This window comes from Amaranthus tricolor, chromosome 14 (assembly GCF_026212465.1).
Source record: "Amaranthus tricolor cultivar Red isolate AtriRed21 chromosome 14, ASM2621246v1, whole genome shotgun sequence".
NCBI lineage: Eukaryota > Viridiplantae > Streptophyta > Magnoliopsida > Caryophyllales > Amaranthaceae > Amaranthus > Amaranthus tricolor.
In genome coordinates this window covers 12,766,102-12,787,473 of record NC_080060.1, presented here as the reverse complement: position 1 = coordinate 12,787,473, position 21,372 = coordinate 12,766,102, and the positions used below count along the sequence as shown (strand labels likewise).

At 34.1% G+C, this 21,372-nt stretch overlaps 1 protein-coding gene across 7 annotated transcripts; it reads left to right on the top strand.

Annotated features, from left to right (window-relative positions):
- Positions 1–10,701: 10,701 nt before the first annotated feature.
- LOC130799570 (uncharacterized) lies at positions 10,702–20,041 on the top strand. 7 transcript variants are annotated; one of them, XM_057662706.1, is made up of 4 exons: positions 11,258–14,759; positions 15,143–15,245; positions 16,566–16,627; positions 19,814–20,041. In XM_057662706.1, exon 1 carries the CDS (start codon positions 11,398–11,400, stop codon positions 12,694–12,696), a length of 1,299 nt encoding a protein of 432 aa, XP_057518689.1. In that variant the 5' UTR covers positions 11,258–11,397; the 3' UTR covers positions 12,697–14,759; positions 15,143–15,245; positions 16,566–16,627; positions 19,814–20,041. The 7 variants fall into 7 exon arrangements, with proteins under 7 accessions (XP_057518690.1, XP_057518688.1, XP_057518689.1 ...); XM_057662703.1 differs by having other exon boundaries at positions 18,634–20,041; XM_057662704.1 differs by having other exon boundaries at positions 17,056–20,041.
- The last annotated feature ends 1,331 nt before the right edge of the window (positions 20,042–21,372 follow it).

Below are 21,372 nucleotides of genomic sequence, written 5' to 3'. Positions count from 1 at the left end.
TTCTCTTAATTACATAATGAGTCTTTTAATTATATATTTATTTCTTAATTACATTATTATTTCAATATTATCATGTCTTCACTTTTTAAAAAAGCCTCTAAAAAAGTTACTAAATTGGCAAAATTATTGGGAGGTTCTAGCTCCAAAAAAAAGGTCACTTCAAATCCGTCGGTATCAACAACACCTTCAGTTACTAATTATAATTTTGAACCAAATTATCCAGAAGGGTACGATCAAGAATTACACGATTATGCAGAAGAAGTGGAAAGAGAAATACAATTTGAAGCGGAAGAAGAAGAAGAAGAAGAAGAAAAAAAGAAGAAGAGGAACTAACAACCCCTATTGGGATACTTAGATCTCGACAATCATCAACGAGATCACTAGAAGTACAACAACAACAACAACAACAACAACAAAAACAAGCTCGTGGTAAACTAGTCAATTTCCAAAGTATCGGTGAGTTTTATAATTTTATTCTTAAAATTGATTAAATTTTAAATTCTTATTTATTTATATATTGTGATATTTGAGTATGTCTTTATATTTAAATTTAGATGAAGATGAACCAGTTTGACAACCTTTTCCGACAACGCAACTCTTAGTGGTAGAGCTGTTTCACATGTGTGGTCGTATTTTACAAAGCAATCAACCGACAATTCAGATGTTTTTTTGTGCACTTGTCAAATTTGTGAAAGTCAAGGGGTAAAACCCTTAGTTTCATACAATTTCAGCAAAGTTAGATACTTTTTGTAACACCCTCAGAATAGGTCGGACTTTTGAAAACACCTTTAATGAAAAACATGAGTCAAAACCTACTCATGGGAGTGTTACCGCCACATCTATTTCTAGTAAAATAAATGTAAGGCTTAACGACTAAGAAATAACTTAATAACTTTAAATCCAACAAAGGGTCTTACAACATAAGAGAAGACTGAAACGCAATCTATGTCCATATAAAATTTAAACAACTTAAGATAAAATTTAAACTGAAATACGACTCTAACAAAAGTTATGTTTCTAGGTGATCCTCACTCCACGATTCCCACGCAATCAATAACCTGCAACATAAGAATGCAAGAAAAACAAGGGAAAAACTCCCAAAATCAAGAAATTGAGTAATTCCAACTCCATCCCGTAAAACGATTAAGTTTGAAAATAATAAAAAAAAATTAAAATATAATCAAATTGAAGATAATTTTAGAAAATAATATATGGCTGAGTTTAAAAGAAAAACAATTTCAGAAAACAATATATCTAATACCACATAAACCAATTTATTAATTTGATAATTAATAATGACAAACACATAATCAATTTTTAATTTGAGGGAACGAGAACGCCAGTAGGCCGAGGCTTTACCCCTATACCTACTTTAACAAGAGGTCGTCATCCCAAATAATTCAAGGCCAGCAGAGTAGTCTCAGGGAACCCTAGTGTGCACACCCCTTCTACTTAGATCACAACAAATAGAAGGAAGACCAAACATCGTATCAAGTATCAGAAATAATAATACCTGTCGGCAGCTATACTAACCAAACAGGACAACCTGTTCATCACCCTTATACTTGGATCACAACAAATATAAGAGCTTCGTTTCCCTCATGATACACTTTACGTGATTTAATATATTTTAATAATTAGTCGCAAGCACACAAACATACATTATACATTTTAATTTATGATCATAAATTTTCCCAACGAAAATATATCTCAAGAATATCCAACTGAAATCTCATTTTCCAAATCACCATTTTAACATCAATTGATGGCAATAGAAATTAATATCACAAATATTTCTCTTCCAATTTAAATCGTATCTAATTTCGTTATCAAAATAATAATATAAATTTTATCGAAATAAAAATTATAAATTCAAGTTTGACAAAAAAAATAATAGTAAATATAATTTGAGAATATATAAAACATAACATCATATAAAATAAAGTCATATCAAATCATGCACTCATTTAAACACATTAATTATCACTTAGCACATAATACTAACGGGATAGTCCTAATTAGATGGACATTGAGAATTACCTTGTCACGCGATCCTAGACAACGTACGCTCCTAATATTCTCTGCCTACGAATTCGCTGTCTTTAATATCGAAATCTTGCGTTTTCTTGACTTGAATTTTAAGCAATTGGAAGGTGGAGGAAGAGTTTGTAGGAGAGAAAGAAAGCGTGAGTAATAATGTGAATGAAATTAAGGGTGATTGGTTTAATTTATAATAGTTATGTGAGGTTGGTTAGATTTAGAGGGAGAAGTGGGAAGTTATTGTTAATGGGGAGTTATGTTTTCTTTTTTTTTTTAATTTTATTTTTTATTTTTCTGAAATTTATTTATTATTATTATTATTATTATTAAAAAAAAATGGTTGTTACACTTTTTAAGTTTTTATGCATGATAGTTATACTTTGTAAATCAAGAATGTATTAAAAATTCATTTATTGTGTTTTGTGAATACGTGTTAGGTGGTGGTACGAGATCTTTCAACAAACATTTGGCAAAGAAGCATGGAATCACAAAAGAAATTCATGTACCAAGCAGCAGCGGGACCACAAGTGAAAGCCGACAGTGGACCATGGACATTCCCGGTGGAGGCATGCCTTTTAAATATAATCGTAATGAAATGATTGATGAATTTTCTAAATATGTAATTTGTGATGAGTTGCCATTTAACCATGGTGAAAGTAAGGCATACAAATATTACACTAGAAAAACTTTGCAACCACAATATAAGTAATCCCTAGGAACACTCTTAAACGACGCACAATAAAATTATATCAATCAAAGCGCTATGAATTAGTAGAAATGTTTAAATCTTTTAATGGTAGAGTTAGCATAACAACTGATATTCGGTCTACTCCCCCACATTTGGAACCTTATATGTGTGTAACAACACACTGGATAGATCATAATTGGTTTATTCAAAAAAGAATAATTGCTTTTGAATTAATGCCCAAAAGACATACTGGTGATAACATAAAATATAGATTAATAGAGATATGTAAAGAATGGAACTTGTTAAGTAAGATATTTTGTTGTTCTACCGATAATGCAACCGCCAATATTAAATGCATTGAACTTTTGTGTAATGAACCTGCTTTTAGTTTTACCCTTGGTGGTAGATTATTACACGTACATTGTTGTGCTCATATTGTTAACTTATTGTAGCAGGAGCGGCACTCTCGATACATAATTAACATTAATAATTATACTTAAGATAAATAATGCGGAAGTGTAAAACGCCGAACTGCTAAAAACCATTTGAACTAAAATCATTCAAAACATAAGTAAAAAAAATATCTTACAACTGAGAAAATATAAAATAAGGTTTACTTAAATACGATAAAAAAAAACATAAGTACAATATAGTCATCAAGTAAAATCATTGAAGCTAAGTCCTCGATAGAATAATTAAAGTTGCGGCCTGGATCGAAACCTGAGCTAATTTTTCCTGCAAAATACTGTCATCCATAATACGGATGACAGCCGATTAAATCGATCAGCGATAAAGCCGAGTACAATTTTCTCAACAAGCTTATGATGCGATAGTTAAATCATGCTTACAATATAATCATCAAGCACAATATGGAAGGTTATTACTCATTATTGACCTTTACTAAGCCATTAAGTTACATTCTCAATACTTGCAGAAGTTCATTACTGCTACTAAATACTTGGTAACCTTAATGCTTATTTAATCAAGTTCAATTAAGCCTCATAGCTTTACCATCATAGCACATCACAAGATCACAACAATAATGACAACTGATATATGTAAGGGTCTGGTTAGGTGAGGACCGTAGTCCTAAACCCTAACTGTGGTGGGAGTCGTCACTCCTCTCAATACTGTTATGCTCGAGACTTCACAGGATGGGTTTCTCTCGGACCCCCTGTCTGACACCGCATTTTACGTGCCGGCTAACACGGACGCCGGGATTTTACATGCCGGTCCATGGTTCGACGTTACCTTACTATCAGAGTCATACAATCAATATCATGCAATATCAAACAAGACTCTAAACCGAAATAGTTTGCATTTTTATAAGTCAAACTTCCCCTAGTCAAATTTTTGACAATTCTACCCTTTTAATAGAAACAAATTACTAGTATCTAATAAATTAATATTAATTAAATAACAAATTTTCGTAGCTATAATAAGATTCCTGAGGCTAAACTAAGTCATTATTGTGTCATAAATAATCATAACAGTCAAGGGTAATATTTCTAAGTACTTAATAACATATTTTATCAAATAACCAGTAAAATAGTAAAACGGATTTATCATCACTATAAAAATAACATAATCCGACAAATTATTAAGGGTCCAAAATCCATATGAAATGAGTTTTCAAGAAAAACAATGCTAAGCATTTTAACAAATTTGTTTGACTATTTTACCAATAAACCGATTAAAAAATTTACCAAAACACCAAGATGATATGGAATCATTTTAAACGCATAAGTTTATTTAACTAGTAAAATTCTTATATATTTATATTATCATATTAATCAAAAATTTCCATATATATGACTTTTTTTCGAGTGTCCCAAAAGTATTATTGTGTTGACGAAAATATCACTAAACTGGATATGACTTTAATATTACCATATAAAGTTTAAATGACTAGAATAAGATCATGTTGATCATGCTTTTATATTATCGAGTAACCATAAATAAATATCACATAACGAGAGAGTTAAGAAAATGTGTACCATTTTCCTCCGAAGGTGGTGCTAAACCAAGTAAGAGAATCATAATAGGAAAATAAGAACTTAAGGAAATAAGCTCCAAAAGAAAGTCTTCAAGGTTCCAAGCTTCAAAGAAGTAGATCTTCAATTACCCAAAAGAAAAATGATATCCAAGCTCCAAAAGATAATACTTGACTTTTCAAAAGTTGATGATTATTGGCTTAAGAAGTGATAAGATCAAGCTCCATCTTCATTTGATTCTTCAACAAATAAAAAGGGTATAAAGTTAGTAAGATGTTAATGAAGTGAAGATATAAGAAAGAATGGTAGAAAGATTTGATGATGGGGGTGCAAGTGATCTCATGGCTAAGGAGAGGTATTTATAATGGGTTTTGGGCAACTTTTTAGTTCATAAGATTGTATGAAAAAGAAGGTTAACTTGTGTAAGTGATTTAGAGTGTGTAAGTGAATGTGTAAGAGTTGGAGTGTGTAAGTGGACGTGTAAGAGTTGGAGTGTGTAAGTGGATGTGTAAGAATTTGGAGTGTAGAAGAAGGATAACTTGTGTAAGGAAATGGTGATAGCTTGTGTAAGTGATGAACATTATGGATTGATGTAGAAAGGATTTTGATTCATCAAATTTTTGTTCTAGTTTATGCTAGTGAAATGTTTTAGATTAATGGGAAAGTATGATTAAGGTTTGATTATGAAAATATGATAGTTTACTTAGAAAATTTTAGTTAAAACTATACTTGAAGTTAATAAGAAAAATATAGTAAATTTTTAGGTATAAAATAATTAAATCAAAGTTGTAAAGTTAAAATGATAAGTAGTAAAGTTAGTTTAAGAAAACGAAATTTAAACGTAACGTTTTAATAAAACCGTAAATATAATATTAAAATTTTACTTTTCGTAGTATAAAATAATAAAATAATATTTTAGTGCTTATAAAGAAATTTAAGAATATATATATATTTTTAAGTTTAATATTTGGAAGAAATTACAAAAATCGGAATAAGGTTTAGGAATTAAAGGCGATTTGAATTAGATAACCAAAGGATTAGGAATTCGAAAAGAAATTTTGGAATAATTAATCGGAAGATTAAGATTAAGAAATTTGAGCCTGTTACACTTATCTTGCCAAGCAGGTATTAAAAAACTAAGTGATTTATTAGTTCTCATTAGAGACATAGTGAAGTGGTTAAGATTAGGACAGGTAAAGAGAAGATATAAACAATTATGTGACCATTATCACTAAAAATGAGTATATTGGTCATTAGGTACTCTACACGTTGGGGCTTAACCCATGATTTATTAAAAAATGGCTATTACTTATCGTCAGGTTATAACACAACTATGTATTGAGTGTACGGATAGCCGTATAAGTGATGAAACATGGGAACTATCTATAGGCATACAGAAAATATTAGAAGTATATATATCCACGTAACTAAGATTTTTTCATATGTTTACGAACCAAACGTTCACTTAAAAATAAGTGAATGCGTTACTATTTTTTATCATCTTCTTAAACATTCACATGATGATACAAATGTATTTTTAAAGTCGATTGTTACAGATATGGTGGAGAAGTGAAAGACGTATTTTACTGATTTTTCTTTTATTTATGAAACTGCGACAATTTTAGACCATGTTTTAAGATGGAAAACCTTACTAAATTAATTGGATTTTACTACCAATCATTAGAGCGTCCGCCCAGTGATGTATATAATTATGTTGGAAATCGTAAAAAACTTTTAGCAGATCTTTATGATCACTATTCTAGTAAATATAACCCAAGTCGCGATATGTTTAGGCGTGCTAGTGTCTCAGCACGTCCTACTTATTATAATCTCATAATAGCTAACATAATAAGCCAAGATGATAGTTTGTAGGATCATCTTCTTCCTCATCCTCCGTTTCATATTTAGAACTAGATAATTATCTTAAATATCAGTTTGAAATTGAACAAGGTAGTCATAATATTTTAGAATGGTGGAAATAAAAATCAATAAAATTCCCCATATTATCAAGAATCGCAAAGGATATCCTTGCGATTCCTGCTTCTACTATTGTGTTGGAGTCTGCTTTTAGTGCAGGTAGAAGAGTTCTAGATGAAAAGAGATCTCGTCTTACTCCACATACTATTTAAATATGTGTTTGCTAGAAAGATTGGGATCAAGCAAAGGTCCGAACACAAGAACTCAAAAACGATGATTATCAAGACGATGATGATCCATAGACGATGATGGATACATCTGCATCATCGTCGGGAGGAGAATCAGCGGAAGCATCTAACCAACAAGATGATGATGACGAAGACGAAAAGAATCATGAATATCGGACAACGATCAATCAAGATTCAACAACTACAAGTAAAAGGTATGACAAAGAACTACGTGGGCTTTGATTGCTTCGGGATACGTAGGTAGCTTAGTATTCCTTTGGGATACTAGGTTCGTGTCCATTTTCTCCCCTTTTTTTATTAATCATCTTTATCTTTTCTTATTAATTTATTTTTTTTCCTTCTTTTTAGTAAATATTTTAATAACGATGACAAGCAATGAATTTCGCTAATAATCAAGTAATCAACAAAGGTGCGTCCGCATTATTATAGTATTTTTCTATTATATTTAAAGAAAAAATAAAAATAGATTTGATGGTCTGGCCCGCCTGACCCGGGAGTTGGAACCGCCTCATGAACCGCCAAGGAACCATTTGGAATAGCCGGGAACCGGAACCGGAAACGTTCTAATCAAGTTCCAGATGGAACCGAAACGGAATTGGCCCAACCCGGACTGTGGCTTCACTAACTATAGCTATTCAAATGTGATCAATGTGAAAATACTAACCAAAACCAAAAGTTATCCATTTTAAAAATGTCTCGATTTTTTATTAGTTGACCGATCCTTACATGATCACAACTTGTATGCATTTGGACTGGATGATAACTAAAAAGAAAAATTGATGTTGAATTGTGATCAATTTTTTGATTGACATACAATCGGTAACTCAAGTTAAACCTAAACGTTACTGCATTGAGTCATAAACCAAAAAACAAACCATAATTCCATGGAATTTATTAGTAATTTCAGTATATCAAATGATTTTCAACATTCGTTTTTATACAATTATTAAGTTTATTAAAATTAGAACGTATAACTGAGGTTTCTAATTTTCTAAATAACAATATTTCAATGTTTAAAATTGCATGTTTATATATTTATAAAATCATCATATCATATCATGATATACATATTATTAGTAAGCAATTAAAAACACTTAATGAAAACTAAAAATAAAAGTAAATAAGGATGTAATGCACTAAAGCGAGGATAATGTGATCAATAAGCTAGAGAGGCATAGGCTAGGCTTTTTCACCAAAGTAGTGTTTACTAAATTTCAACCTAAGGTCATGGATGTTTTGTTATGGAGAAGAACGTATCGTAAATACTAATGTTCTCTCTTGAGCAACAAAAGCTTCCTAAAACATACTCAACTACCTATTCTCATATAGCTAAGTATGGAGGATTCATAGAGGGAAGGTGAGGAAAGGTGAATGAACTGAAGTGGGGTGCGGTGAGGTAATGAACAGAACAGAGCAAACTGAAAACATGGAGCAATCTGATTTTCCCCACCTACACGTGGCATAAGCTAAAAAACCATTGTTTATTAGATGGGAAAATGAATAGGGTAGACAAGTTTCTTGTATTTTTTTACTCATTTATCTCATTAGATTTGCATCAAAGAGAAATAGGGTAATTTTTAAGAAAATGATAATAAATGAAGAGAGAGAGAGAGAGAATGGATTGTGTGGATAAAATTAAAAGAGAGTTAAAATGTATGAATGAGATTAAAAAAAATAGGGTCATTGTCCAAAAATAGAAATATTGTAAATTAAGGGAGACGAACCAAAATAGAAAATGCTGCAAATTCAATGAGACGAAGAGAGTAGTTAATACTCGCTCCAATTCACTATTAATGTCCCATTTACTTTATGCGCTCTATCTAATGCACTTATTCAATCCTTAATATCTCTAATTGTACATAATTAAAAGTTATGAAAAGTTGATATAAATAATTCTTGCATTGAAACGAATCAAACAAGATCCTACTTGACTATGTTTTAACTTATAAATTAATAATAAAATACAAATTAACAATAAGAGATGAATAGTATCCAAAAAGCAAATAGAACATTAATGGTGAATTGGAGGGAGTATATAATAGATAGATTAATAGATTATAAGAAAATATTGAATTTTACTATAGTGTTACTTGATAACAATTATAATTTTGTCAATTTATCACAAATTTTGTGTCATAACATTTTTTAACTACCTTATTAGACAATCAATTTTATTCTTAGAAAAAAAATGAATACGGGATGCATATTACAATATGAATAGGAGTAAGGTTTATTAAATCAAATTTATTTGGAAATGTGGCACAATTTTATAGGCAAAATTTTTGAAATTTTAATTTAATTTATTTTTTTATTACTTTATTTATTTTATTATTAAGTTTTTTTTTGTTTTTTTTTTTGTGAAAATTTGCAAATTACTTTTCTTGATTAGGATTTTGTGTTATTATATCATCTATCTATATACATTATACTATAGCAAAATACGGATGATATAAGCAAACTCAAAAAGTGATAATTTGTCAACTTCCTCCATTTATCAAAGATAATGTCATTATTTGCTAATAAAGTGTCTAAGTGGGAATTACATGACTTATCATTTTATTAGCTTTTATTAAATTGTTTGAGTGGGATGCATGTGACTTTTTATTGCTTAATACACAATAATAATTTGCTAGCATTCAATTTGGAAAACAAAAAAATTTGTTCTTTGTAATAATAATTTGCTAACTTTTATTTTAAAAACAAAAAATAATAATTTGTCACTTACAATCTTATAGTGATCAATAAAATAATTGAGCTAATTACATGGGTTGGTTTCAACATTGAGATAGTCTTGTCTCATACAAGACAAGTTATTTTTAATTTAAAATTTTTGTTATTATTTAAATTATTTTTTTAATATATAAAAGTTATCATCATTTAAAATATTTCATTTAAATTAATATTGTAATATGTGTTTAAAATAATTTATTAAAATTAAAATTTATTTTTAACATAGTTTGTTATGCTATTGCTTACTTAGTAAAGATTAAAATAATATTAAAATAACATTTTTTAACATCATACGTAACTTATAAAAAAGTATTTTAAAAATAAAAAATAAATTAAATATTAGCTATTATAAACTATTAATGATTCATTAAAAATCAATAACCAATAATTTATAATTTATTTTTTTATTTTTTCAAAATAATAAAAAATAATAAAACGAAAAAAAAAATGCACGGCAGAGAATTATCTAGTATCATATCATATCATATTAAGTTAAAAGTCTATTCACAAGGAATAATCTAATTTCTAAGGGTTGCTCTTGGCTCTGCAATGGCGAAGCGAAGGGCGACCAAGAAAAGGGATGATCAGCGTGATCAATCCGAGGAAATCAAGCAGCAATTGTTCGTGTCTAAAACAAAATCAAGATCAGGAGATCTAGCTTCAGATATTCCGAAGATCAATTTCGATGATGAAGGCTCTGAAACTCCCCTACTGCTATCACCTAAACAAGCCATGGAGGAAATCGTGCAAGGCTCTAAGCAGAAATCAAGAGCAGAGGATGGCGTGATGAGTCAATTGGATGATGGCAATGTAATTGAGGTATGTAATTTTAACCCAGATCAATTGAATATTGCGGATGTTGGTGATTTGATTGAAATCACGACTGCCGACGTTAAACCGGAACTGGATTACTGGAATAATGCTGTTGTCTTGTATGTCATTGGTGCTAACCCCAGAACTGGACTAATTGATGGATTTAGTAGAAGATTGTGGGGAAAATTGAATGTGGACAAAGTGATTCTAATTAAATCCGGAATTTACCTTGTGCGTTTCTTGAACATTGAAGCAAAGAACAAAGCTTTGAGCATGTCTAATTTGATGTTAGATAAGTTTCCTGTATTCCTTAAGCCATGGGAGGATGGTATGGAATTTGATAAGCATGAATTTGTTAATATTCCAGTATGGTTAAGAATTTCAGAGCTGCCATTGAAGTATTGGGGTTGTCTCCAAAAGATTTTACAGAAAATTGGAACCCCAATTAAACCTGATAATGCAACTGCCCAAAGGGACAAAATCCGTTATGCTAGGTACTGTGTTGAAATGGACATCCATGGCAATTTTCCTGACCAAATCGTCTTCAAGAATGAACAAGGAGTAGTGGTTGATTACCCAATTCATTACGAATGGAAACCGCAGAAGTGTGTTTCTTGCGGAAAGTTTGGACACGATACTACCAAGTGCACCAAGAGTAAAGAAAAAAACCAAACTAAGAAGATTTGGGTCCCAAAACGGCAAGATATTCCTCAAGAAACCGTGCCTAAAGAACAAGGGGAGGTCAAGGAGTCGCGAGACCATCAGATGACCAAGGAGAAACAAGACCCTCAGGAAGAGAAGGATGGCTTCACACCAGCCAAGACAAGAACACATTCACTGCAGTGCATTGAAGTCGCTAGCAAGCAACCACAGATAAGCTTAACGAATTCATTTCGAACATTGGATGATGACCATGAAGAGTCTGACCAGAGCATGAATGGGATAGTGCTAACCTCCACTCCCCTACATGGAGAACGCCATCGCATGGAATGTTAGAGGCCTTAATGGCCATGAAAAGCAGAAGGATGTTGCTAGACTTCTGCTTAAGCGCAAGATTGGGCTTGTTGCTCTCCTGGAAACTAAAATTAAACCTGATAAATTTGATAATGTTTATTCTCATGTTTTTCAGGGTTGGTGTGTTGCCGGTAACCTCAATCTCCATAAAGAGGGTAGGATTCTAATCTTGTGGTTGGATAGCCAGTTTACTGTTGACGTTAAGCATGTAACGGAGCAATGCATTCATCTAAAAGCTGTTAACCTCACTTTGAACTCCACATTTGAGTGCACTTTTGTATATGCTCATAATGATGCTAAAAGCAGGGAGAAGCTTTGGACCGATCTAATATCAATCAAAAACTCCATGAATGAAGCCTGGCTTCTTGCTGGTGACTTTAACTGCCCATTGTTCCAAGAGGATAGGATTGGAAATGAAGTCAGGTTTGCTGAACTCAGGGACTTTAAGGAGTGTACGTTGACTTGTGAGATCCAAGACCTTCCATACATTGGAAACAAGTACACATGGAGTAATAAGCAGCAGGGTGATAGGAGAGTGTTGTGCAAGATTGACAGATGCCTTGTCAACCTCAGCTGGATGGAGAAATTCCCTGACTCTTCTGTAAACTTTTTGCCTGAGCAGGACTTTGATCACTCCCCTGCTCTCATTTCTTTTGATAATAGGTCCACTAACAACAGGAGGCCTTTTATGTTTTATGATATGTGGACTCACCATACTACTTTTGCAGATACAGTCACTCAGACTTGGAGCAAGGAGGTTACTGGAACGCCAATGTATTGCCTTGTGAAGAAACTCAAAGCCTTGAAGTTTGGGCTGAAAAGCCTAAACAGGAGTCACTACAGCAATATTGAGGAGAGAATGTATGAAGCCCAAAAAAATCTCTTGGCGCGCCAGAAGGATGTTCACTCCCAGCCTCACAACATTGACCTCATTGCAGAGGAGAAGAGGGCAGCTGAAGCTTACAAGGAAGCTAAAAAGGCATACAACAGCTTCACTCACCAGAGGGCTAAGATGCATTGGTTGAAGGAAGGTGATGCTAACACTAAGTTCTTCCACCAAAGTATCAAGGCAAGGAAGTTCCAGCAGAGAGTGCTTGCAATTCAAGACAAGAATGGAGTTACACAGAAAGGCCCAGAGCTAGTTCAGAAAGCATTTGAAGATTTCTATGTAGATTTGATTGGTACGGAAATGCTATCCAGAACCTCCATTCAGGAAGGAATAATCGGCAAAGGTGAAGTTGTTAGTGATTAGCAAGCATCCATGTTAGTGGCAGAGATTTCTGATAAAGAAATCAAACAAGCTATGTGGTCTATCCCAGGCTCAAAGGCCCCAGGTCCAGATGGTTATAACAGTACCTTCTTCAAGCGATCTTGGGACATTGTAGGGAAAGATGTCTGTGATGCTATCAGAGATTTCTTCACCCATGGAAAGCTCCTCAAAGAGGTTAACTGCACAATACTCACCCTCATCCCAAAGGTCCAGTACCCTCATCATGTAAGTGAGTTCAGACCCATTGCATGTTGCAATACTATTTACAAGTGCATTACAAAGATCATCTGTTCCAGACTCAAGAAAGTGTTACCTTCAATCATTGCTCCTAATCAATCAGGCTTTGTTCAAGGAAGACAAATCATTCATAATGTGAGTGTAGTGCAGGACATAATTGGCTCATATGGTAGGAAAGCTACCCCACCCTGTTGTTTGTTAAAGGTGGATATCAGGAAGGCCTATGACTCTGTGGATTGGAAATTCCTCCATCAGCTCCTTGAGGCTATGCACTTTCCCCTGAAATTCATTACATGGGTGATGCAATGTGTTACTACTCCTTCTTACTCGTTGTACTCTAATGGCAACACATTTGGCTTTTTTGCAGGCAAAAGAGGACTAAGGCAAGGAGATCCTATGTCCCCTCTCCTCTTTGTGATATGTATGGAATATCTGTCCAGACTGCTTACATATGCTGGACAACAACAGGATTACAAATATCATTTCAGATGCAGGACGCTCAAACTAAATCATTTAGTTTTTGCTGATGACTTGATAATCTTTTGCAAAGGAGACTTGAAATCAATCATGCTTAACTTGAGAGCCCTGGCTACCTTTGCTGCGACTTCTGGACTTAATGCTAATGCAGGGAAATCAGCCTTTTATTCTTGTAATATGGATGCTCAAGTTAAGGAGGAAGTCATCAAAATATCAAAATACAAGGAGGAGAGCCTACCATTCACCTACCTGGGGGTAAAGATTGACTCCAAGAAGCTAAGTAAGGATGATTGTTCTTTCCTCATTGATAAAATAGCTGCTAGAATTAGATCATGGGGCGTAAGAACTTTGTCCTATGCTGGTAGGGTGCAATTGGTCAATTCTGTCCTGTTGAGTATGCACTGTTATTAGTCCTCCATCTTCATTCTTCCTAAACAGGTTATTGAGGGAGTCATTAGTGCCTGCAGGAATTTCTTGTGGGGTGGTAAGGTCGCCAGCCACAAGACCCCCTTAGTTGCCTGGGACTTGATATGTAGAAAAAAAAGAGAAGGAGGACTGGGGCTGAAAGAGAGCCATGCTTGGAATTTAGCATTGCTAGGTAAGTATGTATGGTCCATTGCTAGTAAGGCTGATAACTTGTGGGTAAAATAGATCAACCATATTTATCTGAAAGACAAGGATTGGAAGACCTACTCCCCAACTTCAGCTGCCAGTTGGTATTGGAAGCAATTATGCCAAGTTAAAGATAGATTCAGAAGTGGTTACAATGGCAACAAATGGGTGTTTCAGCATAAAGGATACACGACCTCTAGTGGCTATAAATGGCTAAGAGGGGAAGGACAAGAAGTTGATTGGGCAGGATGGGTTTGGAATAATCTCAACATCCCTAAACATAGCTTCTTATGTTGGCTAGTGATGTGGAGGAGAGTCCAGACAAAGGACAGGCTGAAAAAGATGCAGATTCAAACAGATGAGCTTTGTCCTCTGTGTGAACAGGAGCTTGAAACTTGTGATCATATTTTCATTACTTGTCCTTATGCCTCTACCTGCAGGAAACTGTTGGAGGACCAAATTGGGATTAATGTCTCAATAGCGGACTTGACCCAGCTCAGTACTTGGCTGCGAAAACCATGTAATGGAAGGTTTCGAAGGAGAGTGATCCAGTGCACCTATGCTGCTCTAATGTACAACATTTGGAAGCAAAGGAATGCTGCAGTCTGGCGGAAATGCATAGCAAGTCACCAAAGCACTGTTGAGAAAGTCACTAAAGAGGTTTACTGGCGAATTGTTAGTGTAATGCCTAAGAAGCCATCTTGTACTGATAAAAACTGGTTTGTATCTGTCTTAAGATAGTTGTTTTTGGTTGGTGATGTGTTCTCTTAGTGGCTAGCACATGATTGCTCTTCCCTTTTGAACCTTCCTAGAAGGTGGCTTCAGGGTTAGAAAATGATGCTATTAAAGTCACTAAGACCAAGGGTGGTTGATGTTCATATTGTATGTTCTGGTACTCTTGTACAGTTTTTTTCTGTTCTAATACTACTTACCTTTTCGCAAAAAAAAAAGTCTATTCACATGTTGGACAGAAATTGAAAGCCGCATGAAGTTGTACTTAGCTCTTTGACTTTCTGCCATTTCTGTATCATCATGTTATTATTCTCACTCCCACTTTTGCAGTTTATCTTAATAAATCTATAATTTCTGGTGGCTTTGCTAGATCTGAACATGAAAAGAGAATCTGTGGAGATGGATCTGCTTGATATCAAAGGTCTCGGGCCATTTTTGAACAGATCTGAACATGATGCTGTTTGTAGATATATGTATACTCCTATCAGAGACCTTTTTTATTTTATTTTATTTTTTTATATGTATATTTTTGAATAGATCTGAACATGATGATGTTTGTAGATTTAAGTGTTATTTCATAAAATAACCCATGCATGCTTGATTTGATGCAAATAAGATCTTACTTTTTGTTTATTGATTATTTTTTTATTATTAAGGTAGACAAGGAAAACAAGATTAGATAAGATTCATAGAAATGAATGGTGGCGATAAATCCATGTGGATGATCATTAAGAATAAATTATTGGTTCATGTAGCCGGCCTTTTTCTTTTGGGAATAATGTTTCGAGATTGTTGTTGGTGTGAAATTTGTGTGGATGATTGGCAAAGTAAAATTTTTATGAAAGATTGAACTTCACGAGAATTTGAGGAAAAAGCTTGTATTAGAACATGGAGCCTCAAAAGTGAATAAAGCTTCAGCCTTGGCATTGTTGTCTTTGGTGTGAGATTTTTGTGGATAATTAGCAAAGTAAGAGGTTTATGAAAAATTGAACTCTATGAGAACTCGAGGAAAAAGCTCGTCTTTGAACACGGAGCTCATTAGAGTTGATAAAGCTTCAGATACCCAAATATTGTACTTATTACTCTGTTTGAGGATAATCAGTGGCTAGCATTAAATCTACTCTCTATATGAGCTTGTTCAGCTTAGTCTTAGTCCCTTAGGTTGCAAGGTCGACTCAATTGGAGTTGATTTATTTGACTTTGTGTTCTACAAAAAAACTATGTCGAGCCATGTTCATTAATAAATGAGGCTGCTTAAGGTCTTTCCAACGTGTCAACTAGGTTCGGATTTTGTTATATTGGAGCTTGTGCTAGGCGATGCCTAAGATAGTCACTGGACATGCTCTCTGAGGAATTTGAGTTTAGATAACCTTTAACCTTTTATCACGTTTGATGATTGATACTTTAGGCTAAAGGGGAGTTGGTGACATGTGTTTATGGTACAAAAGGGGTATTTTAGGATTCGAGATTCCAATATCTCATTTGCTACTTGCTATTTATACTATGTGTTCATCTTTTACCAGCAGCTAAATGTCATTCTTAATTTACAGCTAATTTAAGTAGTGCTGAGATCATGCTTAGTGTTTACTTCCTGCTTAGTGTTAGTTCATGCTGAGTGTTTACTTCATGCTCAGTGTTTACTTCCTAATTTATTTGGAACTTCTGATCATTAATATTTTTTTGTGCTCAATTAGATCTTATTGATTTGGAAGTGTTAGTTCATAAGAAAATCTTGCATGATTGATCTGATGCAAATGAGTTTCAAATGTTAACCTTATTTTTAATGTATACAGGGCAAACAGGAGCACCGTCCCTTCATCCTAGTAACCATCCTCCAATGCAGCATGGAAATCAAGTAATAGTCCCTTCTTAAGCACTACTCCTCTCTCTTATTATTGGCCTCATTTGATGAAAAAAAAACTCATATTTAGTTAAACGGGACTAATTATAAGTGACAGAGTAGTACCTTCATTGCATGCATACTTGACCTTTTAGCTTGTTGTTCATAATGTCATACCAAATGTATATCTGCAATGGCTATAAATTGTACTGGTTGATAGTTGATATATATGGTTTGTTGCATCAATTGCTCCTCCTTTGCTACCACTTAACAAGTTAACAGAGATAGGATGGATAATTGAGATTAGTGTCATTTGGACTAGTACATCAGCTATTATTACTTCATCTACATTTGGTGTTGAACCACCTCCTTAGTGATATTGACAGGCAGACTATTATCAAATCATCATCATTAACTATCTTCCTCCATCTGAACATTCGTAGGAAACAAACAACACAACTTACCCCACTTCCATGGCTCTTTCATTCCATCACCTTCAATCTCTCAATCTTCATACATCATTTCAAGTATTTTTCTCTCTCCTTCAAAAAACCTTTTTTTTTTTCTTAATTTTATAAGGCTTTTTAATTGTTTCTCATCCTTATTCCAGATCTAGTGTTTTAATGTGAATCCATTATTGGATGAGGATAGTCGTACTTTTTTACTTGTGCTGGGTTTTTTGACTTCTTGTTTGAGTGGGGATTTTTACTTGTGAATCCATTATGGCTAAATCATTTTTTAAATTTTTGATAGTTCGTTGTTGTAATGGTTTTCGTTTATGTTCATGGTGTTTATTGGTAGTTTTAGGTTTGTTTGGTGTTAGTGGTGGTTCGATTTTGGTGGTAGGTAGTTTTAGGTTGTTTGGTGTTGGCTGCGGTTTGATTATGGTGGTTGGGGATTTGGAGTTTGGGGGTTGTATAGGCAGAAATTTATATGGTGTTAGGGATGGTGATCTAGTGGTGTAGTCGTCCTTGACGGTGGACTCTCGGAGTTGGCTATGAACTTACAGTGGTGGTTGATTGCACTGTTGGTGAATTGTGTTGGTGGGCCCATCTTTTTTGTTCTAGTGTGGTAACCTTACTAAACAAAGGGCATTTAAGTAACTCTGTCACTATGGGTGTTGTCTGTTTTATTTTATACCGCAAGCGTACGGATAATTGTAGTACTTATTGGTCGACACAGGGAGACAACAATTGATATGAATTTAGTTCAACTAATTTGCAAGGATAAAGAGTAATTGTTGTGAATGGGTTTTGATGTTTGGTGAAGAACAATCAACAATAAATGCACAAAGAACTACCCAAAAACAGAGCGCAACAACAATAGACAACAAACACAAGATTTATGAGGTACCTATGGATACCTCCCCCTCAAACAAAGATCACTTTCATTAATATACTCAACAATACATCAATGACAAGCCTCACAACCTTTGAGAACACTCTCTCAAAGAAAATATTGAACCTTTAATATCAATCTCACACAAGCAACCTAATATAAGGAAGAAAGAACTCTCTTGGCTAAACCCTAGTTGTTTTTATGTATTAGGCTCCCCACACTTGTTCTAATGATGTTTTAAGACCCTTATATAACCCTAAGACCAAAGGGCTTAAAGCCCAAGCAAAACCGCAACAAAAACAGAAACTGACGCTGAGATGGAGCTATTGCTCACTAAATTCGTGTAAAATCAAAATAGCAATGATATTCTCCATAGCATTCCACAAATTTGTGCAAAAATTAATCAAGAATTGAAAATGTTGATATATGATTGAAATGCACACTTGTCAGAGATCAGAAAATCAAATTCCACGATTAAATGCAATTCATGATTGATTATGATTTGTAATTGGAACAACAAAACGAATATTTAAAAGAATTGGAAACTGAATTCGTACTTGTTATTGCCAATTCCAAACAAAATTGCAATATACTTGATTTTTTTAAACTTCACCAGAATGATGAAAATGTCACTTGTATTGCTGTGGGTTTCGTGTTTTATTCTTCGTGTCCCTCTTCTGCAGCCTTGCTCTGATACCAAGTTGATGCGTGAATGCCTTTAAGCTTTCCAAGATTCCACCTAGGTGTTCAAGAATGCCTCTGATGGTCTTGTTGAATACTCCAAACCCAGATACACCCTTCTGATCTTTAGGAACAGAAGGTTGACCAGAACAAATCCAAAGGATTGGTTCTGTGACTTGGACAGAAACAAATTGGTCTACACTCAACCATTTGGCCTCTTCCTCACACTTGGATTAAGATTCACTCTCTCAATCTTTGTGGAAATCTGAGTACACTCCTTGCTTCACTCACAAAGAACACACAGAGGTCAAGAAATACTTCATGTATTCCTCCTTTGAACAATTGTCAATACAATCACTTTTATGTTTATTGAAATCAAAATCAAAAGAAATTTACAAATGAAGTGAGGATCCTTTATATAGGCCTCACAAGGATCTTAACGGCGATATTAGCCTAACTAACTTGCTTAACAAAATCAAGAATGCACGTGCTAACATATGCACAACAAAACAGAATTAAAAGGCTTATTTTTGTTTGCTGACTGAACTAGCCTTAACCTACTGATTGTACACTTACTATTAAATGTGTCCTGGATCCTGCTGTGCTTCGGCCGTGAATGGTGGTTGATTGGAGGGTTGTTGCAAGGTTGCTTGTGCTCTTGTTTTGCTGCACATGCTCATCAGCAGGTACATCAGAAGGCATCTCAGGGGCAGGTCCATCAGTAGGTTCCTCATCAGTGTATGCTTCTGCTTGTGTTATTTGTGATCCTATTGCAAATGGATGAATAAGAAAACCGCCAGTCTCAACTGAAATTAGGGCATTCTCGGCCGAGAGTGGGCGACTTCGACTGAAGCCCATAGAGTCTCGACCGATGTTGTAAGTGATTTTATTTAAAAGTTTTTCTTTAATACAGTTTGTAAGATTGCATTTTTAATATTTTTAATGTTTTTCTCTAATTCATATACTCTTGCCGATCTTGCTCATTTGAGCCTTGAGGTTCAATGAAACTATTTAGTTATGGTGAAAATCCAATAATTTAGGTTAGACTTCAGAGTGTTTATATGAAATACCATCTAGATCTTTCGTCTTTTCTTTGTAGTATAGTTTGTTACATTGTAGTGCATTTTATTTTCTTAAAAATTGTCTCTGTGTTTTGAATACTTCTGTTTGATTGTGTTTTAGGACTTGCTTGCATTTGGTGCCTTAGACCTACCACCATATAGAGGATAAAGCATAATATGAAATGATTAAAATTTTCTTTCTGATGCTTTATTTGGAGCTGCTGTAAAATTGTATGTCGTTACTTGTTAACGTGTTTCTTTCTATTGAAATCTCCTTTTTGGAAACATATTGAACATCTTTGTATAAAACAATGGTGTTTGGATTCTATTTCAACCATTTTGTCCGATATTTTCAAGTCCAATGTAAGTGATTTTTCTTTGAACATTTTATGAATTATTGCGGAACATATTGCTAATTGATGAATTTTAGTGTTTCTTTTATATATTGAACATCTTTGTATAAAACAATAGTATGTAAATATCTGTCAACTGCAGTAAATGACCACCAGGTCCCGCAAACAAGCAAGTCCGACAAAACGTCAAGAATAAGCGCAAAACGGGATGTTGAACATCCACAAAAATAGATTGTCGCTTAGGTACACTCTTTGTTTTAAAAAGTGCCCCGCGGGCGCAGGGTGCACCAAGGCGCTAGCCAAAACGCCTCATTCACTCCAGGCGCAACGCATATACAAAGGCGGTGGAAAGGCGCGCCTGGAGCGCCTCATGAAGCTCGAGCCCTTTTATCAAATAATAAACTTTAGAAGGTGTAAAAAACTCATGCATATTACTGATATGCCCTTCAAATTTAATGATGTAGAAGAAGAAAAAAACTTAACTTTTTTGCCCTAGAAGTCAGAATTGAAGGAAGGAAAAAACCTAAACTCTCTCTCGATTTTTGCTGCTGCTCCAGTTGCCAAAACGCCTCATTCACTCCAGGCGCAATGCATATACAAAGGCGGTGGAAAAGACGCGCCTGAAGCGCCTCATGATGCTCGAGCCCTTTTATCAAATAATAAACTTTAGAAGGTGTAAAAAACTCATGCATATTACTTATATGCCCTTCAAATTTAAAAAACCTAAACTCTCTCTCTTGATTCTTTCTGCTGCTTCGGTTGCCATTGCTGCACAGTGCACATCCAGGTATGTTGCTTCTCCTATCTTCTTCTCTCTCGATTTTTTCTTCTGTTGATTTTTTCGACGGCCATTATTCTTGCTTGCCGCTCGCCATTTTTCTCTGTCGAAACTTCTTGATTGTTGCTCGCTATTTGTTCTTCTGTGTCAATTTATTCAACCGCCTCTTTCTCCCTTACATTCTCTATTCTTGAATGTTATTCTTTTCTCTCTTATTGTATTCTTTTAAATGTCTTCTTTTCTCTGTCTGATTTCTTAATGTAATTTCAGTTGTATTCTTTTAATGTTATTTTATCCTCGACGTTTTTTTTCTTTTAATGTTATATATATTCTGTTGTATTGTTTAGGGTTATTTCTATCATTATTTCAGTGTTAATGTGAAATGCAGCACAGAATTGAGCATAAGTCAAGATATGGTCAACATTATTGTGTCTAAATAGCATAACTGCATAACATTATTACCCATTTCTGTGTCGGGTTGTACGGAACACAAGAACTCAGATGTCCAAGACTCAAAGGACATGTGCCAAATATCCATCCATCCCCCCA